We start from the raw sequence: 26,558 nt of genomic DNA on the forward strand, positions 1-26,558 counted from the left end.
TACTAAGTGAACTGTAATTAATTTTCCAGGCTAAATACATCATAGATCAGGCCAATGGCTAGTAAAGCAAACTGTCGGGCATAGAAGCTTAGCACGCTGCTGGACGTTTCTCACAAATATTGATCCACAGGACAGCCACATTAGGGTGACTAAAATTCATCCCCTGCGTATGACAGGTGATAATTCATAACGCCCGTGGGTGTCGAGCCATTAGCGTCAAAGTCCATGCGCGAGAACTTCATGCAGCACCAGCAGACGCTAATCCGTCTCTGGGTTTCTTTCTCGCTTGAATTGCCACATACAAAACATTACGCAGAGTTATCACTAGCACTACTGAACCATTTTTAATGATGAGTACAAAAGTTTTATTCCCATCGTTTTTTGTTGGGACTGATCGAAATAGTGAACGCATAATGTTACGCGTAGACGTCAGCAAAACATTAAATTTGCAAGTGCAGGATGCGAGCAACTCCCTAGGTTGCCGAAATCGTGGATGGCATCTTCAGGCAAATTAAATCACACTCGGAAAACAAGAGAATACTCAACGAATTTTTTTTTCACGTTTTCCTCTTTTGTGTCATATACAACTTAGCAAACTTAAAAGAGAAATCTTTGATTGTAATGCATAAGTGCAAACCGTGCGTCGACTCAACAACACTTAGAATTATACATTGGACAGATCATACGCGGACTTGAGTTAGCTGCGTTCAAGGCATCGATGCGACAAGTATTGCTTCCACGCTATAAGCAACGAAGCGACCATGAAATTATCTACCAACGTATCGACTACCTGAACAGCAAACAAAAGCTCACAGAAGATGAAACAATTATGTCTAGGACGTAGACCTTACCATCAATTCTCGATGCTATATCAAAGTACGAAATGTAATAAACAACAGTTAACTACGTTTTCGCATTTCTATGCCCACACAACCATACAATGACGGAAAGCAACAACTGGGAAGTTCAAAATTTGAAACTGTTAACACAGAAAATTGCGCACTCCTGACTTCAAGAACTACTTGTCGCCGCCAACCGTGACGTACGGACGAAATCTTAATACATCAGGTAATGATACAAAGCGCGAACAATATTTGGGAAGTTATCACTCCAGTAATCCTTGTCAAAACGATACGACGAGCGAAACAAAAATTCTGCGCCTTGAACATCACCTCACACAATGCCAATAAGCGTCACAACTAATTTACACCTCCGCCGTCCGCGCGGTGTTTACAGTGAACGTGCTATGTAAGATCGTCTAGACACAGCATGGTATGCAAAGTCACAGTCAGGTTTTAACCAAACTGCAAGAAGCCAACACAAATGTAAGTGCGATTTGGTATTAACATTCCGTCTTGGAAAGCAAAGTCCATTTCTGATGCTGAGAAACGCAATTGAACTTCTCGGTATCACACAGGTTTGCTTAAAACCCGCTTTCAGGTCAAACACTTGAGATGCCAACAATTCGCAAGACTTGTCCTAATTTCTCTGAAGGAACACACAGGAACATAGCTTTATACTTAACTATTACGCAAGTCCGCAAATGGACATAAAATTAATATGAAGCACGATCAAGAACAACTAGAACAGCGCACATTAAAATCCAAACTCATCACCCAACGAAGAAATTTTTTTCTAACTGATCCAGAACATCACGAACAAAGTAAGAGCGCAGTTCCACGAACACTCATGCACACTTTGTAACTCGCCGCAATGTTGCAGTCGTACACGAGACTAAATACGCAGTCCACAGAATATCTGCACCGACTTACGAAAAATCGATGGCAACACTTAATTCCATTAATCTGTAGTACAAGTGAAATCAAGTTTATTAACTTACCTCACGAACAGCTGTTCTTGATTATTCACACGCCACGAAACGACTGTTGCACCTGCACATGCAAAGCAAAGCTAAGTGACGCAATATTTTTTAGGGTAACCATGAAAATTTACAACAATACTACATACAGTACGCAAAAGCACTGTTCAACTACGGCTTATGCGGCAGGCATGAGTGCAATGCCACTTGATATTTCCGTGATATACCGTCACAGCAGTAAATTATTTCAGTAATTCGTAATAAAACATGTAGAACATACGTAATACTATCACTGTGCCGTGAATCGAGCTCCCTTACCGTGTAAATTTATGGTGCACGTCGTATTATTTCCCCTGTCAAGCATAACAACACTCGTCGCCGCTGCCATGTTTGAATCTAAAACCGCCTGTTCGGAATCCTTTGTTAATTGATAGCAGAAGCTGTGAGCGAAACAGTGCTGCCAACGCTCTCATGGCGGGAGAAGTTAATTCAAATACTTTGTATTTAAATGCTAATTTCAATACAAAATCACACTTTAAGTGATAAAAAAATTTATATGATATAAAATGAAGAGTATTTAACTAGTACATAGGTATTATTTTTCTTCTTGTATAGTATTAAAGTCGATATTTCTCTTACAATGACAGAACTTTGACACAGAAATTTCTCATACTGGTTCGTTCCTTCTGACAAATGGCGGCGCAACCAACCACAGTTTATGTTTTATACACAACCGTGAAAAATCACCTTATTTCTCATACTCAAACTACTTTTCGTGCAAGAAAGTTGCATTTAATTTTGATATATTTTTAGATTTATACGTTACGTGTAGACGAGCAGGTGTCATTGCCAAATAACGTGCGAGAGTTTTAGTTTTTTGGACCATGCGTAGTTCATCACTACATTCCTTCTGATTCGTTGACGTTCCTTCTGTTAATTGTCAGAGTTAAACATAACATGGCAAAGATCTTACAAGTTTCGACGGAGCGTGGTAGTGTGCCGAAGTGTATGTGCAAAAAGTGACGGAACGCGTTTTAAACAGTCACATGTACCATAAATACGAAGATGCTAAAATTTGGAAGCAAAAGTGACATTAATGTTAGTTATAAATGTACAGTGCGCTTACTGGAGGACACCGAGATCGTGGAATGCGAATTTCAGGTAAAAGTAAACTGTAAATCGGGCTATATTGCATCTTGTTTGACATTTCGGTAACGTAGATATTTGTTTACTGTTTGTATGTTCTCCCAGATGGTAAAGTAGCGTGTAGTTGTATACTAAATAATGGAAAATATACCTATTTACCTTCAGTAACACACTAAACGACTTCAGTTCTGTAAGCGAATGTGAATTTACATGAAACCTGTTCGGCGTACCAAATCGTATTTACTCGTTTTTCTATGATATTTACGAGTCAGCAGCTCGTAGCATAACCCTGTGTGCGTTCTTTCCTGTAAAAGGCTAATATTTATCCTGACGTGGGGTAACATACTAATCCAAACATAAAATAAATAGGAAAATAAAATTGCCGGTGCGAGAGAACCAACGAATATTTAAATTTAAACAACCGCATTGTTTAGTTGCTACTCACTCATTAGTGTTTGCATGAGACCATTTTTAATTGCCTTCGAGTTTAAAAACATGAAGAAATTGTGAATCTATACGACCATGATAATACGTTTTCCAATACATACCGTTAGTTTGAGTTAATGGTAATAAATCAACAGTATTTTGTTTAGTAAATTCCATGTCAACGTGTCACTGTATGTAGACATATATTTAACTGTAAACAATGCATTATCATAGCTTTAGCCTTTAAAATTTCGACCACTGTCTCAGATTAAAGCATGTCATATCTGATTATCAGACTGCGAATGTTAGCATATATATCTGACAACCTATTCAAGATGTTAATAATACCGTAGGAAAGAATGTATTTTTTTAGTTAGTTAACTATGTTTGATGGTGTACATTTTTGTTGTGACACTAAGTTAAAGGGCCAGTGTAACTGTTACTTAGTTCCATGTAACCTTTTATACATATGACCTTTTAAAATTCAACACCATCCAGTTGTCGGTATCTCATTCCTGTTTGTTTTGCCCAGATATTTCCTACTGGTTTGTACTTCGTTGCAGTATAGTGTATATAAAGTAGCAAACGAAATGCATTGAGCATCCAGTCCTGTGTCGCCCATTAAAATGTTCTTTCTATTATACAATTTAGATTGAACATAACAGTGCTTTTGTAGCCTGTGCAAATAGTTCAGTGTAATTTACTGAGATTCAGATTGTAATTCAGATTGAATGACAACTTGCTTAATATTTTCAAAATCACAAAAATCCTCCATTACACAACTGCACATTCTTTATTATTTGATTTTTTGATAGTTTGAATGTGAACATAAGTAGGCCTATTTGTCGTTGTTTACAAGCTGACTTATGTTTATAGTATGATTATAAGTTGCATCAAGTAGTAATTTACTCAATAGTGTTCCATGTTTGTATCTTAGTAGAAAGCAGTTTCGTTTTGCTTTATTGCCTTAAACATAATTTTTATGTTGGATTATGAGGATGCCCATAAATCCAAAAGGCATAATGACATATTCTGTGGAATGTGAATTTGTTCAACCAGTGGCCAGTCTTGTCTTTTGTATCTATGTTGGTGAGAGAGAAATTACAGAAAATAATTAGTATTTTAAAAAAATACTACTCTGCATCTCAATATACAAAATGCACGCATTTTGTCTGCTTTAACCATGTATGGATTCTCTTTTACTATCAAACATCAGAAAAGTATTCAGTTACTGCAACCATTCATTTACTGTTTTACCTGTTCATTTATTTGTGCTTCTGTGTTATCAGGGGGCAGTTTGGCTGTAAAATTGTGACGGAAGGGCTGGGTTACCATATTTGTTATTTATTCATCTGTAAGCAAATTCTGGATATTACACTGATTTTGTCATGCACTAGTTTTCACTGTATACATTCATTATTTATATTGAAATAGTTTCACATTGTAAACTTAGAAATACTGCCATCTTTTCTTAACTGTCTGCTGTGTTTGGTGATATTTGCCATAAGAGAGGTGGGTGTATATTCCACCTTCACTATCAACAAGTCAGTTACGGTAGCGGAATTGACTAGCAAACAGAGGAGCAGTGTCAACTCAACCGACCGATACCAGGAGCTGGCTTCATCTCAGTGCGTAATGTTGGTGTGGTGTGGAAGAATATAGGTATGCAAACAGAAAGAGAACAGATACTGACAATATTTGTGTTGCATCCATCTTATTTTTTGGAATGCGGGTTGTAGTAATGCTGGTCTTTAGATTGGAAGGTGATAGTTTGGTTGTGAGTTGGTGAAGCCGATGAATGTAAAAGCCAACTGAAACTGAAGGTTGTGGTGAGAAGCTGACAGGTAGCGCAGTCCAGTGTTTACATCTGTGCAATATTGAAAAATGCAAGGGGGGGGGGTGCAATATGTAACTTTTACTGCCATGCAAACAAATTTGAATACAAAATCTCAATGTGGTGACATATTGGTCTGTTGTGTTACTCATCTAGATCAGATTGAAATCTGACAGTTATGTTGAGTGTTAGCGAATCAATATAAAACACTTCACTTAATTTGAGGATCAAATGAAAACAACATAAACCGTTTTGTGCCTTATTTGCAGGAGAGTGTTGTACACTGTCCCAGAAGTAAACATTTTGAATTAATCTATATGGTAATTGCTGGTATAAGTGTATAAATACTAATAGTGTTTTGTTAATAAAACATGTTTGGTGTGGAAACTTCTTGAATATGTCTTGCTGTTTCTCTTTTGCTTTATTGTAATTGTGTAATGAGTGGTGTTGGCTGTTGTGGTGGTGGTGTCATGTTTCATTTTCATTCTTTCCATAGTCGTCAACAATGTAGTCCACTAAGCTTTAGCATATTAGTTATATCTGTCACTCAGTTTTCATAAGTGGTTGCTAAAACAACACCACAGGTGATTTCAGTTCCTAGTGATGTCCTTTTCTGAGCCTATACTCCATCTCTAATGATAATAATAATGGAATGTACAACTATCAACTTCTTTACCTTAATTCCTCCCTTCCTTCCTCAGGTTGGTGAATAGACACAGAGAAACTTTCATTCCTCCTCCATCTTTACCATGCATGTCGATGCATCCCCCCTACCTTCTCCCAGAAAACACTCACACACCCCTCCTCCTCCTTTTTATCCTTCTTCCCCCCCCCCCCCCCCATCTCTCTCTCTCTCTCTCTCTCTCTCTCTCTCTCTCTCTCTCTCTCTCTCTCTCTCTCTCTCTGCCGGCTGCTGTGGCCAAGCAGTTCTAGGCACTTCAGTCTGGAACCGCGCTGCTGCTACGGTCACATGTTCAAATCCTGCCTCGGGCATGGATGTGTATGATGTCCTTAGGTTGGTTAGGTTTAAGTAGTCTAGGGGACAGATGACCTCAGATGTTAAGTCCCATAATGCTCAGAGCCATATCTCTCTCTCGGTTTTGCAAATTCTTTTGAGACAATTGCAAAGAGTGTAAGCATTTCAGTTCACTTAGAAACCTGTTATTAATATATTATTTTTAATTATGTTAATATATTATTTTTAATTATATTAATATACGGTATAATGTTGTTGTTAATATTAGACTGCTCCTATGGGGACTTTTTTGGTTCATGTTTTTATTGTGTTATTTTCTATAAATACTTTTGCACAAATTTTGCCAACTACTTGTGGGTATTTCTTCTTCTTCTTCTTCTTCTTCTTCTTCTTCTGTTTTCAAGGTTCCCGTCTCATCACCTATGTATTACAGTAAAAGATATTACGTACACCAGACACTGGGATTAAACTAAATTACAACGTTTTTCAGATTATAAGTGTCATTCTCCTTATATACCCATTAATTAAAAATAAAAGTTTCCACTTACGATTGACTGTATATCAGTTCCCATAGACTTGTACTATTATAAGACTCAGATGTTAATCTCTGTACAGTGCTGCTGCTACTACTACATGATCATGCCCAGTGGACCGCACGCATCTACAAGTTTCCTCCTCTATTGTACTCTGTCCATTGCTGCTATCTGCCATTCGTCCATATCTATTGACACTTGGTTTAAATCTTCATGGAGTCCATCCCTCCAACGTTTCTTGGGTCTCCCTGGCGGTCTCTTTCCTGTAGGTGTGAAATCCAGGAGCTTCCGAGGCCATCTGTGATCCTCCATCTGGGCCACATGGCCGGCCCACTGCATTCGTTTGACTTTGACAGTTCCTGCTATATTGGGCTGCTGGTGTAGTTCCTCTGTACAGTGCTACTTAATAAATTCTATTTTATTGCTAACATCTTTGTAATTAGATCTGCAGCCCCTGTTTGGATGTTAGAGAGATCAGAAAAGTAACCACTTACGGTTTTCTTCAAGGAACAGTGATACTGTTTGCTAGAAGTTGTTGATCAAGACTGTGACATGTAAATCAGGATACCTATGTAGACAAGTTTTTGCACTCCCTTCCTGGATATTTTAACCACTGTGAAAGAAAATATCTTGTGTGTTGAGAATAAAACATAATTAAATATTACATCATAATTTACGTGTGGTTGGTTATGTTCCTATTCAGTGGAACAAAGTAAAAAATTATTATTTAAGCGTCACAATTATATAACAGTTTTTACATGATACAAGTGTCATTCCATTTGCAATGTGAGGAAGGAGTGGTGTTAGAGTCTGTAACCAAGACTGACTAAAATTCCTCTCCTGGTCAAAAAGGGGCAGTAGTGATGGGTCCTCCAGCTAGATATCTCAGTCACACAGAAGTATCACTTAGGTCAGACTGCTTGTTTTCATAACACTATTTTTTGTGTTTAGCAATTATTCTGTTCCCTATAAAATCTTCCCTGTAAGGTCTCTTTCCAGGGAACATAAAAATATCATATGTGGAGGGTACAGCCAGAGCTAGGGAGTACGGTGTGTATGAATCCATTTGCCTAAAAAGTCCCATACGCTCAGCATTGTTAGATATCATCACTCTTTAATTATTTCTGTAATGGCATATTATTTGCTTTTGACTTACCTTTCTCTTTTTAATACCCTCAGCAATGGCTGATATCAGTTATGGCTTAGAGGCACTACAGCTCTTGGTTGACGATTGCTGCCAGGGGCAAGTGAGGAATGTCACATGGGCTGAACCACATGTAGCAGTGGTGCACACCAGACAGCCTGATTGAGTGTAGAGCAGTCCATTGCAAGAGCTGCTATCAAGCATGCCATTCTGCTTATTGTATTTCGACCCACATTGTGCCTGCTCTTCTTTGTTCTTGTTATCGGTTTTTGTTCAGTGTTCTCTCAACAGACTTGGCTTTATTTACAGATTACTTGTTTGAATTGGGAACAGACAGAAAACTCTCATCTCCCTATTATTTTACAAGCAAGTATTGATTATTCGGTGTACTCAAATGTCTGTCATCACTTCTGTTCAGTCCATCGCATCCAATAATTAACTGGTACTCAACATCAGTATTTATTGTTCTGTGTATAATAAATAGTAGTACTTTGTAATAGATTCACCAACATTTCTAAATTCAACTAAGTCATTTATTTAGTCATAGCCTTCTTCAACAGATGGAAACTTTTATTACAAGAACATATGAAATCCTAAATGAACAATAGTCTGACATCATTCAAAGATACCTAAATATCACACATTCTGCAGTCATATTCAGTGGCACCCTCATGGTTCGCAGCAACAACTAGTTGAAGTGTCCTGCCCCTTACCGAGCATCATAATCAGATGTTATTTACACACAGTGTCTGTCCACACCACACCACTGGGGACATCCAGAAAATTACCAGTAGACCAGAATAAATTGCAAATGTTATTGACTTAAAAGATTTTATTCGGTGGTTGGTTGACCTCACTTAAACATTTGATGTCAAGGATTTGTATCTGTACAACACTGTGTGGTTGGAAGAACTGTCTTGATGAACAAGCCATTCCTTTTATAGCCACATTTCAGGCTATTATATCAATTTACAGTGTCTCGCACAGTCTTTCACATTTGATGGTATTTATTCCGATTAGCTGTGCTACTTTTGGCAACACATCCATGCAGAGGTTATCCTCTTCATTTAGGAAAATCAAACCAACATTACTTTCCCATCAGGGGGTTCATGACTCTTTCATAAGTACATCTGAGATGGGCATGGGGTTCCAAGCTATTCCAAGCTATTGTACCACCTACTTTGTTTCTGGTTGCAGTCTCTCATCCTTTACCATCCTTCATTCTCTTATACTTTTTCTGATGGTGGCAGTTTTTTAAGTCGACCTGGCTATTCTAAGTTCAGCTTTCTTTCCTTGGAACATTCATTCATTCATTTACTTTACATCACGTTTTGCCTGAGGTAATTTTTGGTTGCCTTCTGCATTTGACATCCATTTTCCAAATTTTTCTGTAGTGTAGACGGACTGGGGAGGAACGCCTTAAATAGTGCTTAGTGCATACAGAGTTAAAGATCGTCTGTGCACGGCACCTGTGTAGAATGTTGCTTGTGCTTCTAAGCCAATACATTAGCCAATCCAATGTGGTGGGCTTGTTATTTCCTCTTCTCAGGAACCCTCTGACAACACAGGGATCAGGCTTCTTGTACCTGAGCTGCTAATTTCCCATGTGTGCCAAGCTGTAGATTCCCGTATTCCTGGGACATCAGGACTCTCAGGATTGGGCATTATGCCAGATGGCCTTTGCTGCGGCTGGGTGGTGCTCGTGGGGAAAGCACTTGATCAGAATAGGTGGCATCAGGGCAGACATTATGCACGTGGAACATAGCAAACTACGTGAAGATAATGGCCTATCTGATCCAACTGTCTCATCACACAGGTATAGAAATTTCAGTGTGGACAGTTATAAGTGGCTATCCCATGGGAAGAGGGACAAACCAGATGTCGGAGTTAAACATTTTATCCAGTGCTTAGTATGTACTCAAAATGTTGGATACTTTTACTGTGACAAAGCCATTAATTTTTGTGGAACATATTAAAGATAAATTTGAAGAAGCTGAATCATTGGAAAAAAATTAGCAATGGATTACTAATGATTGAAGTCTCCTTTGGTGCAAAATTTATGGCTGTTACAGAATGTGAATGTCACTGTGTCATATCAGAGACCATTGTCTCATACAAAACTTTTGGGTCAAGGAATCATCTCCTACAAGGACCTATGCTCCAAACAGACAAGAATTCTTGGGCTAATCTTGACCGACACGGCATACATTTTGTCTAACATGTCCGGGAAAGTCCTAAGGATACCTGAACATATACAGGAGCCTTTTTCTTAGCCTTTGAAGGGAATGTCCCCCAGTAGAAATAGTCATGGTGTATAGATGTGATGTGAAACTGCCCATGGGGTGCTTCCAATGCTTTTGTTTTTGTCATATGTATATCATCCCACTGCGCAGTGGACCCAAAATGCGGTAATGAAGATAGAGCTTGTGAACAACCACCTTTGTAGGCGAGTTACACAGAGCACCATCCTCCATGTTCACCACTTTTCCCAGTTTTCAAGAAAGAGAAGAAAATTCAAAAATGTAAATCTATTTACCACATCTTCTGTACTGTGCCAAGAAAAAAATGTGGGTGCCTACACCCTGTTGATATCAGGACCAATTGTGTGAAAGTCACAGCCTTCCCTCCCACTACCCCAATTTTTTCCAAACCAGTTCTCCCATTTCTGCGTCACCATCTTAATGAACTACTGCTTACTTATGGCCAGAGTAACAGCTTCCTTTACTGGCACGTACTAGTGACAGGGCTCTGTCTCAGGACCCCTCTTCCCGGAACTGCAGCCTGTGGGTCCCATGGCTGCCTGCTCTTCATCTGTCTCCACATTCATCATGGATGGGCCTTTGCAAGAATTACAGCCAGTAAAGGCTGTATAGGAGGTGGAGGAGAATCAGGACAAGGCTTCTCCGGTGAAGACAGATGCCTCACGTCCCCCCATGATGTCGTGTTCTGAACCTATGCTCGTTAATGGTTTTCAATCCCAGACTCTCATTAAGGAGGACTACAGTTCAAATCTGTGTTTGGCTGTCCAGATTTAGCTTTTCCATGATTTCCCTAAATCGCTCCTGACAAATGCTGAGATGGTTACCATGAAGGAGTATGGCCGATTTCCTTCCCCATCATTGAAGCATTCTGAGCTTGTTCTCCATCTGTAACGCCCCTCAGGGGCTCAGCATTCATTTGCTGAGTATAGGAAGCACCACCAGTCCTCTGTCACCGTAAGCTCTGGTCATACTTCAGTGACCACCGTACGGCGCAGCTGTGGGATGCTGTGTGGTTCGGAGAACAGCGGTCTTGGCTTCACCGCCTGGACTGCGAGGAAGCTACACACCTCTATAAAAAAACTTCAACCTCAAGGTGTGCTACGTGCTGAGGAGGTGAATGGCTGTTGAGGTAAAACAGTTTTAACGGGCAACCTCTGGGGCACCTGGGGCCCCCCAGTTGCATAAGGCTTGCTCATGCATGCAGGGCTCTGCCTGAGTCGACGTTTGCATCTCATGGGATCCCTATGGAATTGTCTTATGAAACTACCTACTCCTGATGGGACAGGTGTACTGTCAGGTAGCACCTACAACCACTCATCAATGAGAGCTCAGTTGGTGAGTCCTCCAGAAAAGAAGCCCCAGAATAATAGTAACAGGGCATTAGTGTGCCTCAACACTTTCATTGTAATCAAGCGAAATTGTGGAAGCTCTGAGAAGATATCCCCTTTCTACATTCACAAGGCATTCGAAGGGATTGCCGGTTCTCTGAAAAGTGTCAAACGACTTCGTAATGGAATGATTTTAGTTGAAACTGCTAGTTCCAACCAAATATCTAGCTTCTGGGATGCAAGGCCATAGGTGACTACCCAGTCAAGATTGAGTTGCGTAACACCCTTAACTTCAGTAAGGGCATGGTTACCTGCTCCGATATAATGGAGGTGGACCCCGTGGAGTTATGCTAAGAGTGGAAGAATGTGGGCGTCACGGAGGTGCAGAATTATATGAGGAGAGTCAATGGCAAATTGGAAAAATCGGCAATGTTTATTCTAATGTTTAGTACTCCAGAATTACTGGAACATATCCTTGCAGGCTATATCCGCCTTAAGGTTCGCCCTTTTCTTCCTAACCCCATGGGATGCTATAAATGTCAAAGATTTGGCCATATCACTATGGGATGTAACAGGAAGGCTACATGTGGAAATTGTGGAGGCTCCGGTCACGAGTCAGGGACTTCTTTTACACTTCCTCCGAAATGTGTAAACTGCTCTGGTGATCCCCCAGTGGGAAGCAGAAAGTGTGGAGTTTACAAGGAGGAAAGGAAAATTCAAGATTTGAAAGAAAAGAGAACCATACCCTATGGTGAAATTAAAAAGACTTTCAAAGCTATGCAAGAACCAGTTGTTGTTACTTCTTTTGCTAAGGGTGATGCCTCCACACAAACTCAGACCACAGATTCAAGTACGAGCACATGCACTTGTTGATGTAGCTGTGGGGGAAATTCTCCACTTGCAACTGATGTCATTCAGAAGCCGTCAGTAGTATGCTTACCACTTGAGCCACATACCACTCCCCAACATCAGAAGCCAACTAAGCCACCCCGGCAACCCAGGCAACTGCCTCCTCCTGTCAGCAAAGAAAAACGCCCTTCAAAAAATAGTTCTAAGTCCAAGAAAGCAGTAGTTATACCCTCGGATCGACGAGCTCTCTCACTTTCTGAGTGAGACTATGCCCTTGAGGATATGGACTTCCAACCAGAGAGCATGGAACCGGCTAATGTTCCCCTGACCTCCCTGGTAAATTGCTACCTCCGAAAGAGAAAGAAAAGAACCACCATCACTAACCAATGGCTTCCACAGGGACTTCTGTGTTAGAGTGGAATTTGAATGGGTATTGCTCACATTTGGAAGAAGTGCAGCTATTGGTCCAGGATAAATCTTTCTGCATCTGCTTACAAGAAATGCATCTTAGTCACAGACACACCTGCATTATGGGGCTACCACATATACAGGAAGGACAATACTACTGGAGACAGGGCTAAAGGTGGAGTGGCTATTTTCCTTGATGATAGATGCCACTCCTCCCCTGTCCCTCTTACCACGACCATGCAAGCAATTGCTGTGAAAGTTCTCACACCCTTTACTATCACAGCGTGTTCTTTGTACCTGCCACCCCCCCCCCCCCCCCCATGATGCTTTGGATGCAGACTCACTGGCAGACCTCTTCCAGGCACTCTCACGTCCATTCCTCCTTGTGGGGGACTTCAATGCCCACAGTGTGCTATGAGGCTCAACTACTACTTCCTCCGGGGTCGGATGATCGAGCAACTCGTCAATTCTAAGAATATCTGCCTTATGAATGTGGGTCAGATGACTCACTTTTCCATAGCTAAAGGGTCTTTTTCAGCTACTGGCCTTTGCCTTCATTCCTCAGCTATTGCAGACTCAGTTCAGTGGGAAGTGTCTCCAGATTTACATTCTAGTGACCACTTTGCGGTGTGGATCTGTCTGCCGACTAGGACAGTGACCAGCAGGAGTCTGCGCAGGTTTATGATGCAAAGGGCAAATTGGTTACAGTACAGTCGACAGGCTATTTTTGAACGAAAGGATTGTGCACAAGAGGTGGTGGCCCATGTCGCTCATGAGATCCGAAGGGCTGTCACAGAGTTTATCCTGGGTCTAGTAACCACCTCGGACGACAGCCTGTACCGTGGTGGAATGAAGACTGTTGATCGGCAATCCGGGCCAGATGGATAGCTCTTCAGTACTTCAAACAGTGTCCAACTACACACAATCTTCATGCCTTCAGGTGTGCAAGAGAACATGCAAAGCGAGTGGTCGAAGAACGGAAGAGACCTTCCTGGAGGGAATTCACGACTTCCATTAATCGGTCCACTTCCGCTGTGCACGTTTGGGAATCAATAAGACGGATTTATGGCCTTGTCAAATAATGGGGTCGTGGTGGACTCACCAGAAGACATGGCTCACATTTTAACGGAACATTTCTTTACTGTTACTTCGTCGTCCAGACAAGCTCCTGCTGTTCAGATATTCCATTGGACTGCAGAAATGAGGAAGCTCAGTTTCTTCCCACATAACTAGGAAGTATAAAATCTTCTGTTCTCCATGCGGGAACTGGAATCAGCATTATCTGCAGCCAGAGACTGCTCCAGGACCTGATCAGATCCATTGTACCATGCTTCGTCATCTGTGCCCTGAAGCGAAAGGTCAGCTCCTCTCTTGTTTCAGTCAGATCTGGTTTGATGGACAGTACCCCACGACTTGGAAGGTGGCAATATTAATTCCATTCCGGAAACCAGGCAAGGACCATAGCGCCCCTAACAGTTATTGGACTGTCGCCTTTACCAGTTGTATGGGTAAGACTCTAGAACGCAAGGTCAACCACCGCTTCGTCTGGCTGCTAGAGTCCTGAGGTCACCTGAGCCACTCCCAATGCTGTTTCAGGCGCTACCGCTCCACTCTTGACAACTTAATTCTACTGGAGACGGCGATACAGGGTCCTTCTTACGCCAAAACCATTTAGTTTGTGTGTTTTTTGACCTCGGAAAAGCATATGACACTACTTGGAGGTACAACATCCTTCGCCAACTTCATGAATGGGAGCTGCGTGGACGCCTACTGCTTCTGATCCAATCCTTTCTCGAGGACTGGCATTTTCATTATCGCATAGGGCATGCCATGTCCAATTGCTATGTTCAGGAGAATGGTAGTCCCAGGGCAGAGTCCTCAGTGTCACATTGTTTGCCATCGCTGTCAGTGGCATTTCCTCCACAGACAGGAGCCCTGTCAAATGCTCCTTGTTTGTGGATGACATTGCAATCTTCTACTCTTCCTCTGATCTTACGACGACAATGAGGCAGCTACAGCTGACAATTAGGAGGCTGGCAACCTAGGCCCAGACAATTAGTTTTCGGTTCTCACCTGAGAAGGTTGTGTGTGTCAATATTAATCGTGTTCATCGGAATCTTAACCAACTAGAGCTTACAATGGGGGACCGTATTTTACGTTTTCAAGTCATTGTGCTCCTATTGGGTTTATTATTTGACAAGAAATTAACATGACTCCCATAAATGAAAGGCCTACGAACAAAGGGCTTCTGGCTGTTGAACATTTTGAAATGCCTTGGCAGAAAAATATGGGGAGCTGACAGGTCTCGCCTCCTGCAGTTTTAGAGCGCATTTGTTCAATCACGCTTCGACTATGGCAGTGTGGTCTACGGATCGGCCTGTCCTTCCTCCCTCCGGATGTTAGATGCTGTCCACCATGACAGCATTTGGATATCAACTGGAGCCTTTCAGACCAGTCCAGTTCAGAGTCTGTGTGCAGAGGCTGGTGAACCACCACTCAGGATTTGGCTGCGATTCCCTTTGGCTCAACAGGTGCTGAAAATCTCAGTGTCACCTGTGTCATTGGTATTTAGTTCAGTGATCCAACCCACCTTCAAACGAATGTTCAGGAATCGGCCTCAAGCGACCCAGCTGTTTGGTATATATGCTACAGACTGATTCAAATATCTGCATCTGTCATGCATGCCCCTCCCATGGGTCCGGGGGCTAGAGCAGGCTGAAGGTATTCCTGCCTGCTGTAAGAGGCGACTAAAAGAAGTCTCACATGCTTTGGCCTTTATGTGATGGTCCCCTGTAGGGTTTGACCCCTATTTTTCAAAATTTTCCCGAAGAGCGAGCCAGTTGAGAAAGGGCGCCTTACATGATGCATCGTGTCCATCAGGCATTGAGCTCTTTAGCCCACTTCCTCATCGTCACATTTCATTCCTGCCCATTCTCCATCACCTTCATGGGTGCGTTTTCCACCATGCACTATGCAGTGTCGCTTTCTGCGTCGACGATGAGCATGGACTTCTTTGGACCTGATATCCAGCACAGTAGCCAGTCTATTGTGCTGGAGTAGCCATGTACCCTGTTGTTTGTAGCCCCCGGGCCACACAGGGATTGCTCTTCTGATGCCTGCGCCGTTAGCTCCCCACATATGCCAAGGGGTAGATGCCCATCCCCCTGGGGCATTGGGACTCTCGGCAATGGCCATCCTGCCAGGTGGCCTATGCTGTGGCTGGGTGGCACCCATTGGGAGGACCCCTTGTCAGAGTGGGTAGCATCAGGGCGGATGACACGTGATGAAGCGTAGTCCATCATTTCTTGCTGGTGGTGAAACACGAGCAGTCTCTAAGCAATCACGAGCTCAACTCAACACACAGAAGTATGACCCCAAATCGTTCCCCTCCCTCGCCACACCGTGGGACGAACTTCAGGCTAAGGATTGCAGTGGATCTTATTTGCCGCAATACCTTGCATGTTCGAGAGCTGATTGGGAACCTTTCATGATGATGAAGCCTCAGTTTTTTGTTGAGCATTTAGAGGACAAGTTTGGGGAGGTGGTGGGCTTGTCCAGAATGAGATCTGGGTCACTCTTCATCAAAATAGCATCCTCTGCCCAGTCACGGACGTTACTCGCTTGTGACAAGCTGAGGGATGCTTCAGTATCCTTCACACCCCATAAGAGCTTAACTATGGACCAGGGTATCATATTTCACAGGGACTTCTTTTGCAATCTGATGATGAGATGCGCACTAGTTTAGAGCAGCGAGGGGTACATTTCGTCCATCGTGTCCACCGGTGTCTGAGGGATATTCAGGCTGCCACCGGTGCCTTCATCTTGGCCTTCGGGGGTGATACATTGCCCGAGAAAGTCAAGTTGATGGTTTACCGCTGTGATGTAAATCCCCATATCCTTCCCCTAGTGCAGTGCTTTAAGTGCTGGAAGTACTTCCAGTGCCACATGTCGAGATTGCAGTCGCCCATCACATCCAAATACTCCATGTGTCCTGCCTCCCATCTGTGTCAACTGTGGAGAGCACCATTCGCCTTGTTCGCCAGACTGCAGGATTCTCCAGAAAGAAAGGAAAATCATGGAGTACAAGAACCTGGATGGACTGACCACACTGAGGCCAATAGGAAATTTGAACACTTACATCCTGTGGCTATGACCAACCCCAATCACCTCTCAGAGCTGGAAGACTATACCTGCCCCCTTGATGGTGGGGGGCGTTTCCCTCCCTGTTGCTCCCAAACCACCTACTTCAGGAGCAACATCCCTCCCCCCCCCATCCAACCATCAGGGACTTCCGTCCCCACTTCTAAGCCGGAGAGGCATAAGTCTTCTTCGGCTCCTCTCACTAGGAAGGGGTCTCTTTAGTCACTCCCTTCCCAGGTTTCTGCTAGTGGGAAAGATGACACCCACCAGTGGCTGAAGAGCTCAAAAGCATCTGGTCGTAGGGCTTCACACTCATCCTCCATCCCAGAGACTGAGCCAGTGAAGTCCTCCCAGCCAGGGAAATCCAAGGAGCAGCGAGAGAAATCCAAACACAAGACCCATGAGACCAAGGAAATTTCAGTGGCACCCACACCACTGATACCTACAGGCTATGCATCTTTGGATGGAGTGGAGATTCTGGCATCCACTGAGGACCTAGGTAACGCCAGACCCTCAGGCACAATGGCTATAGACTGCTCAGGCAATAAGTCGGTGGCAGCAGGTGATTCTGAGGCGTAAACTGCCTCATTCAATGTTCCATGCCTTCCCAGTCTCACGATGACGTCATCTTCCAGTGGAATTGCGGTGGTTTATTCCACCACCTGGCTGAGCTACGGCAACTGTTAAGCTGTACACCTGCTATCGCATTGCCCTCCAAGAAACCTCGTTCCTAGCAATGCAGACCCCTGCCCTCTGTGGCTATGAGGGGTATTACAGGAACCGTAGCAACTATGATCGAGTGACAGGTGGAATTTGTGTTTTCATGTCCTAGACTCAGTCTGTAGTGACACTGTGCCCTTGAAACCCCTCTTGAAGCTGTGGCTGTCAGAATAAGGACGATGCAGGAGATAACTGCCTGCAATGTAAATCTTACTCCAGATGGTGCAGTACTCCTGAATGTATTAGCTCCACTGATTGATCAACTGCCTAAACCTTTCCTAGTTTTGGGAGATTTTCACACCCGTAACTCCCTTGTGGGGTGGCACCTGCTTACTGGCGAAGGCAGAGATGTCGAAATTTTACTGTCTGAATTCGACCTCTGTTTCTTAAATACTGGGGCCGCCACACATTTCAGTGTGGCTAATTAATTTATCAATTTTCAGCCCAGGACTTCTCCCATCTATCCACTGGAGAGCACATTATGACCTGGATGGTAGTGACCACTTCCCCATCTTCCTGTGAGTCCCCAGCGTCAGGCCCACGGACGCCTGCTCAGATGGGCTTTAAACAAGGTGGACTGAGAAACTCGCACCTCTGCTGTCACCACTGAATCTCCCCCACACGGAAACATAGATGTGATGATTGAGCAGGTGACTACAAGGCGACGACGACGACGACAACCGCGAGGGTCTCTATCAGGGGTAGAAAATACATCACAAGAACTAAGTATTTCACATCGGCATTCTACAAACCTTTCTGCTGCAGAAAACGCGATCCATTGCTCTTTAGGGTCCCCCTGGCAAAAGGCAGTCCCTTGGTGGTCGCCGGAAGTCGTTGAAGCAATTAAGGAGCGTCAGAGATCTCTACAGCGGTGTAAGCGGCATCCTTCCCTGGAGCACCTTACAGTCTTCAAATGACTCCATGCCCGCGTTCCCCAACTTATCAAACGATGGAAGCTGGAGTGTTGGGAGAGAGACCTCTCGACCATTGGGTGTCATAAGTCACCTTCCCGCTTGATGTGGATAGCTATCGTCCCATTAGCCTCACCAACATTGTTTGTAAGCTGCTGGAACATATGGTGTGTCGGCAGTTGGGTTGGGTCCTGGAGTCGTGGCTTACTGGCTCCATGACAGGGTGGCTTCCACCAGGGTCGCTCTACCACTGATAATCTTGTGTCCCTCGAGTCAGCCATCCAAACAGCCTTTTCCAGATGCCGACACCTGATTACCATCTTTTTTGATTTATGAAAAGTGTATGTGGGGTATCTGGGGCCCACTCCCGATTTTTATCCAAAATTTCCTGTCACTTTGTACTTTCCATGTCCAAGTTGGTGCCTCCCATAGCTCCCTGTATTCAGCAGAATGGAGTCCCGCAGGGCTCCGTATTGTGTGTGTGTGTGTCTATTTTTAGTGGCCATTAACAGTCTAGCAGCAGCTTTCAGCCCTCCATCTCTCCTTGTCTTTATGCAGACGACTTCTGCAACTTCGCCTTTGTCCACAGAGGCCATATTGAACAGCATTCCTTCCTGGATGATTGCAGTGTATTCACTGCAGAGCTGGTGGCCATATCTCGTGCACTTCAGTACATCCGTTCATGCCTCGAGGAATTGTTTCTTCTGTGTACTGACTCCTTGAGCAGCCTATAAGCTATCGACCAGTGCTACTTTTGCCATCCTTTGGTGGCGTCCATCCGGGAGTCTATCTATGCCCTGGACCAGTTCCGTCGTTCAGTGGTGTTTGTGTGGCCACCAGGACACGTCGGAATCCCAGACAGTGAACTCGCTGACAGGCTGGCCAAACAGGCTACACGGAAACCGCTTCTGGAGATGGGCATCTCTGAACCTGACCTACGTTATGACTTATGCTGCAGGGTTTTTTCGGCTTTGGGAGATGGAATGGCATATCAGTATGCACAGTAAACTGTGTGTCATTAAGGAGACTATGACTGTGTGGAAGTCTTCCATGCAAGCCTCTCACAGGGACTCAGTTGTCCTCTGCCGGCTCCACATTGGCCACACTTAGGTGACCCGTGGTTACCACCTGTGCCGTGAAGAGCCCCTCTTTTAAGCCAATCTTGGGCATGAAAATACACACCCAGGGATGGAACACACTGCTGCCTTGGTGTCTTCAGAGGCCCAAAGTGATTTTACGATTGAGACAGTACAGGAAAAATTGCACCCCAGATTTGGTTTTTACAACTTTGTTTTCATCTATTTTAAGTATGTGCCATTGTTTATCGTTATTTATACAGATGGATCCCAGCAGAGGAATCCACTCGGTTGTTCTGCGGTTTTCCCTTATAGGGTTTTTAAAGTTCGTCTTCCAGAACAATTTACAAGTTATGATGCGGAGTTTTATGTCATTCTGATGGCACTGGAGAGGGTTCACAGACATCATCATACGAGTTCTCTTGTCTGTTCCGACACTCTTAGTATGCTGCAGGCATTTCACCAAATGTATCCAGTAGACCCGTGGATTCAGCTCATCCATGACTCCTTATGGCAGCTACAAAGCCGTGGCAAGGTGGTGATCATTTGCTGGGTACCTGGCTACATTGGGATACAGGGTAACAACATGGCTGACAAAGCTGCCAAGGAAGCATGTTGGGATAGTGCTTTCCATCAATGTCCCATCCCATTGCACGCCATTATCTCATTCTCTGACAGATGCATCATGCGTCAATAGGAGACTGAATGGTTGCAGGTGACGGACAACAAACTGCAGTTGCTCAAATCGACCACAAAGGCTTGGCAAACTTTGTCAGCCTCGCCGCTGGAAGGTTTTGTTTACCTCACTGTGGATCAGGCATAGTCCTTTGACATGTGGCTTCCTCCTCCGGCGGGAGGATCCACCATTCTGTGAAGTTTGTGGCATGTCGCTTTCAGTTCAGCATATTGTGGCTATGTGTGTCCTGTATAAGGATATTAGGACAGCCCTTGGTCTCACTGGAGATATGCCCACCGTCCTCACAGATAGATACCGATACCAGTGTTACAGGAATAATGAAATGTTGTGAACGGTCAGGCCTCATCCCTAAAGTGGTGGGGAAAGGCGGCAGACTTTAATACATTATAAACTACTCCACATGTGGGTACAGCCATAGTCCCCACCCATGAGATTTGCATGTTGACTTCTCGTCAGCGCAATGGTGATGTTGAGCGTCCCCTCAACCCAAATAATCGTCATCATCATCCATCTTTAACGATCATGATGTCGACAGGACTTTAAACCCTTAACATGGACACTGAGTGAGGTGACACAGTGGTTAGCACACTGGACTCGCATTCGGGAGGACGACAGTTCAATCCCGCGTCCGGCCATACTGATTTAGCTTTTGGCAGTAAAGAAAGGTCACTTAGGCTATCTCTACTAGGGGAGGATTGGACTACCTAAGTCACCTCTTCCTATGAACTGGAGGGGGGAAAGGACTCGAACTGAAGTCTTTATTTCATGCAGTACAGCCATGCAGTGTGTAATGCTCACCACAAGCTCCAGATTCCAACTGACTTAGTACACAGTACCACCACCAGAGGGCGCTGTCATCTGTTCCATGACATAATCCAAGATGGCTGCCATGATGTCAACTGATGACACAAGTACTGTTAGCCAAGATGGCTGCAAACAGTGGGTTCACCACGAGGTCCGGCCCTAGTATACAGTACCACCACCAGAGGGTGCTGCCGTGACATGAGCTGATGATGTGACTACCGTTATTCAAGGTGGCGGCATACATTGTGTTCACCACATGGCCTAGTGCCCAGTAGTCACCAGAGGGCACTGTCGCTCATGACATCATCTGATGATGGGAGTACTGTTACTCAAGATGGCCGCATACACTGTATTCACCATGAGGTCTAAATGGTCTAGTACATACTGCCACCATCAGAGCACGTGATCGTTCATTCTGTGACATAACCCGAGATGGTGGGTGAAATGGTGGGAACTAATAGGAGCACTTAATCTGGTCACATGCTAGACTTCAGCCAATAGGATGGTAGTATCTGGTGATGTCATTGTAGGAGACATAGGTGAGGCGCAGCAGCTCTGGGGCCTCAGTCTTGTTCAGTCAATTAGCAGCATCAGAAGAAGAATAAGAAGAAAAACAATGAGGCATCAACAGCAGTCGCACCACAGCACAGTCATGCTGAACAGGATTAAATGGAGAGGTAAGTATCCCATATCACATCATTCTCTCTGCTTAGCCTTAGTAATATTATAATTATTATTATTCAAAGTTTTCACGTCTTGGTCCATATCTAATGCTTCCTCGTCTTTGTTCAACAGGGTCGAGGGCCAACATGCCTAGCTCTGTGGCCATATCCAGGCCTGTAGCCACCTCGGCTGCCATCTCATCAAGGCCTGCAGCAACAGCCTCCAGCGTGTCTGAACCAGTAGGGGCCACGTGGGATCCGGTAGCGCACATGGCACAATTGATGGAGCAGGACAGAGAGTTCCTGTTGTCTGTCCCAGACATTGATTTGTGTGATGAGGACAACTGATCTGCACCCGACACATCGAATGCTGTCGCTGGTAGTGTTAAACAACAAGATGGAGGTCAATACTGGTCACCAACATATGGCCCATCCTGGCAGAACATGTCTGTGATAGTGCAACCACGGAGTGCAGATACTGTGGATAAGAAGGTGTCGAGTTCACCTACACGTTTGACCTCCACATGCAATTTAACTCCCAGTGGGTCGAAACGTGTGAACGTTGCTATAGAAGAGCATCATGTCTGGGGGTTGCATGTGAGAATGGAGATTGAAAATGTATCCAAATGTGTTAAAGTGCCAATTTCTGAGTTTGACTGGGATGAAATACGTCGTGCAGAGAGCTACATCAATCAGCAGATGATTACAGAGTATTATCCAACTCGTTCTCCCCAGACATTCGCCTTACTGGTGTGACACTTTCTATTACAACAGGGTATGATGACTGTGCATTATGTGTGAAATTGGGTGGCAACTGTGTTTATCTAAGACATTTCTAAGTAAATAAATGTCGTGTGGCTAGGGCCTCTTGTCGGGTAGACCGTTCGCCGGGTGCAAGTCTCTCGATTTGACGCCACTTTGAAGGCTTGTGCGTCGATAGGGATGAAATGATAATGAATAGGACGACACAACACCCAATCCCTGAGTGAAGAAAATCTCCGACCCAGCCAAGAATCGAACCTGGGCCCTTAGGATTGGCATTCTGTCGCACTGACCTCTCAGGTACCGGGGGCAGACGTGCCTCAGTTATGAAGTTATACAGTCTGGACACTGCCATTCGTCTTGCCCAGGACAGACTGAACCATTGGCTGCCAGCATAGACTCTGCATGCAGTGATGTTGTAAACTCCCTACGTATGTATAGTATACATGTTGACAATCTTAAGTAACACCTTTGTTCGCAAATGAATGCTAAACCTAAAGAGAAACAGATTAAATTGTGTGTGTGTGTGTGTGTGTGTGTGTGTGTGTGTGTGTGTGTGTGTGTGTGTGTATGAAAAACCTGAGTAATCTGAGTACTGTGAGTCATCGGGATAACGGAAGCATCCGATTCCACCCGTCTGCTTTGACCAGTGACGTTACCAATATGGCGGAAACGACCATTCACAACAACTCCCATATGGCTCCTATGATGTCATCACATGAACATAACAAACACGAAAATAGATCGAAAAACCACCAAACAGACATTCTTCCAAAAATATAATGAAACTAATGGGACAAGAGGGGGAAATTGGGGGTTTTTGGGTGCAGACAAACTAAATATAAACACACACCACAACACCAAACGACAAAAAACACTAAAATAACAAGGCCCCACAACCTTCCCAAATTCCACTACACACAAAAATCACCTGGAATCGACCACTTCCCTTGACCTATATAGGTCAACAGTAACATCCAAGCTGCTCGGGATTAGCTGAGCGGTCTAAGGAGCTGCAGTCATGGACTGTGTGGCTGGTCCCGGCAGAGGTTCGAGTCCTCCCTCAGGCATGGGTGTGTATGTTTGTCCTGAGGATAATTTAGGTTAAGTAGTGTGTGAGCTTAGGGTCTGATGATCTTAGCAGTTAAGTCCCATAAGATTTTTCACACATTTGAACAGTAACAACCGATATCACACCGTAAATCTCAAAACTTTCACCACCACCACACTTAATCCTACCCAAAAAAAAGCATCTAGAAAATCAAAATTGGAATTGAACTCTTTACTCTTTCCTTGACCTGTTATCCTTACGACATCTCCACATGTAGCTGTCCCTGGTCCAAGACACCGTAACTTTAGAAGCCTCATTTCTGAACAACACACTGAACACTTCATGACTTCAGCCAACAGGCAGAATAGCTGAAGAAATTTTATTAGAGACAACACACTGTCCCCCATCATCACTGACAACCGAAAACTGTTGACCTTGTCAGTCATATCCATACCTACCAAAGACATAAACAAGCAATTTACCAAAATTCACACACGACGAACAGAAAAAAACTACACTAATGTCGACATAGCAAAACCAAAATCATTATCTCTCTGAAAAATATACCGCTGAAAGCACAGTCACCACCATTACCACACACGTGCAATGCTACCACGCAAATGAACCCCATACGCCACATAACATGCTACCCATAAACACACCACCAGAGATCACCACCGATCTCATCAAAACAACAACTACAAACACGCCACACTCACAAACTAAACTCCGCGCCGTCGTAACATCACACACAACAGCCATACGTCACGGGCCAATGCCAATGGGTGGAATTGGACGCTTCCGTTGACCCGAGTCATCTATTTGCTTTATTGCTGAATTTATCGCTTGTCAAAAATGTTTATTTGGTAAATACTGTACAGGTGTGAAGAAGAAGATACATGCAGATTGTAATGATATTAATGTAATACTCCACCCCATGTATGATATTTAAATAAATAATTTATGTATATATAATCTCAAACTGTGTTTGTGTTTTATTTCATACCTTTCTCATTATAATCAAAGTATTACAATTATTAATTTTTTTCAATGCTATATGAGTTAGTGAGATGATCCTTGATGAAGTTACTCTTCATGGGTAAAATATATAGCTGTTTTCTCTGTGTAGTCAATATAGCTCAGTCGGTTAAGTGATGGAACTATAGTGGCTACACATATTATTATCCTTTCAAGTGTATTTTTCTATATATGCCAACTACTTGTCTGTACCTGGCATAGTTAGTATCATGGCAGGCTGGGTGAAACACTCTCGCCACAAGGACTTTGTTATCGGTGACTGGTCCTGTGAAGATGCAAATTAAGACCTGAAGAAGAATGGAGTTCTCCTTCCCGATAATATATGAGCCATTATTGTAGGTCCATCCAATTGTGGGAAGATTAATGTCCGCATGACTCTGCTAACACATGTAGATGGGGTTTGATTTGAACATGTTTGTGTATTCTCAAAAACAGTTTCAACCTAAGTGTCAGCTGTTGCATAAGATACTGTGCAGTGTAAATGGTGTTAGATATATAACATTCAGTGAAAGTGTTGATATCCCTCCACCTGAAAAAGCAAAGCCAAATACTGTCTTCATACTTGAGGATGTTGCTGTGGAAAACCAAGATCAAATTCCCAAATATTTCTCTTTCGTCTGTCATATGGGTCCTGATGTATTTTATCTAAGTCAAACATGTTTCAGAATCCCCAAACAGTTGGATAGGGTTAATGCAAACCTCATTATAGCCTTCAAACAAGACAACTGGAATTTAAAACACATTTACCAGGCACATGTCTGAACGGACATGTCGTTCAATGATTTTGTAAAGGTATGTGCAGATTGCTGGTATCATTCACAGTATGGGTTTCTGGTTATTCATAAAACAAGAAAACTGAATGATGGTGGGTACAGGCGAAACTTTCAAGAGTTTTTGCAAATATAGCACAGTAAGAGAGGTTGGTACATCAGTCTGTGCTACACCATGGACAAATATGCGCGTATGTCTCCCTCTCAACCCGAGAGTATGGGTGTACACAGACAGAACATTCGCCTGTACATGGATGCGATAATTAGGCTATTGGGCATAATTGCAGGTATGCGCAGAGAACTAGAGACTTTTACCAGACTGTTCTGAGAATGGTGAATACATTAAATGGGCTAGTTAATCAAGCCAGTAAGAAAGTAACGTACTTAACTGAAAAGGTCAAGGATATTGAGGGGAAAATACACTCCTGGAAATGGAAAAAAGAACACATTGACACCGGTGTGTCAGACCCACCATACTTGCTCCGGACACTGCGAGAGGGCTGTACAAGCAATGATCACACGCACGGCACAGCGGACACGCCAGGAACCGCGGTGTTGGCCGTCGAATGGCGCTAGCTGCGCAGCATTTGTGCACCGCCGCCGTCAGTGTCAGCCAGTTTGCCGTGGCATACGGAGCTCCATCGCAGTCTTTAACACTGGTAGCATGCCGCGACAGCGTGGACGTGAACCGTATGTGCAGTTGACGGACTTTGAGCGAGGGCGTATAGTGGGCATGCGGGAGGCCGGGTGGACGTACCGCCGAATTGCTCAACACGTGGGGCGTGAGGTCTCCACAGTACATCGATGTTGTCGCCAGTGGTCGGCGGAAGGTGCACGTGCCCGTCGACCTGGGACCGGACCGCAGCGACGCACGGATGCACGCCAAGACCGTAGGATCCTATGCAGTGCCGTAGGGGACTGCACCACCACTTCCCAGCAAATTAGGGACACTGTTGCTCCTGGGGTATCGGCGAGGGCCATTCGCAAACGTCTCCATGAAGCTGGGCTACGGTCCCGCACACCGTTAGGCCGTCTTCCGCTCACGCCCCAACATCGTGCAGCCCGCCTCCAGTGGTGTCGCGACAGGCGTGAATGGAGGGACGAATGGAGACGTGTCGTCTTCAGCGATGAGAGTCGCTTCTGCCTTGGTGCCAATGATGGTCGTATGCGTGTTTGGCGCCGTGCAGGTGAGCGCCACAATCA

The 26,558-nt window shown here is 44.0% G+C and overlaps 2 protein-coding genes across 2 annotated transcripts in view; one reads left to right on the top strand and one right to left on the bottom strand.

The window, feature by feature from the left end:
• The window catches only part of LOC126483639 (uncharacterized), a 230,129-nt gene extending 227,893 nt beyond the window's left edge, over positions 1 to 2,236 (bottom strand). Inside the window, exons 1-2 of the mRNA XM_050106694.1 lie at positions 2,138 to 2,236; positions 1,841 to 1,892 (exon numbers count right to left, since the gene is read on the bottom strand). Of these exons, the coding sequence (XP_049962651.1) occupies positions 1,841 to 1,892; positions 2,138 to 2,207 (122 nt within the window). The 5' untranslated portion in view covers positions 2,208 to 2,236. The remainder of the gene's footprint in view (positions 1 to 1,840; positions 1,893 to 2,137) is intronic.
• Positions 2,237 to 2,800: 564 nt separating this feature from the next.
• On the top strand, positions 2,801 to 24,475 carry LOC126483756 (uncharacterized). The gene is made up of 3 exons (XM_050106899.1): positions 2,801 to 2,980; positions 21,603 to 21,749; positions 21,868 to 24,475. Exons 1-3 carry the CDS (start codon positions 2,929 to 2,931, stop codon positions 22,080 to 22,082), a joined length of 414 nt encoding a protein of 137 aa, XP_049962856.1. The 5' UTR covers positions 2,801 to 2,928; the 3' UTR covers positions 22,083 to 24,475.
• Positions 24,476 to 26,558: the final 2,083 nt, after the last annotated feature.

The sequence above is a fragment of the Schistocerca serialis genome, chromosome 6, assembly GCF_023864345.2.
Source record: "Schistocerca serialis cubense isolate TAMUIC-IGC-003099 chromosome 6, iqSchSeri2.2, whole genome shotgun sequence".
NCBI lineage: Eukaryota > Metazoa > Arthropoda > Insecta > Orthoptera > Acrididae > Schistocerca > Schistocerca serialis.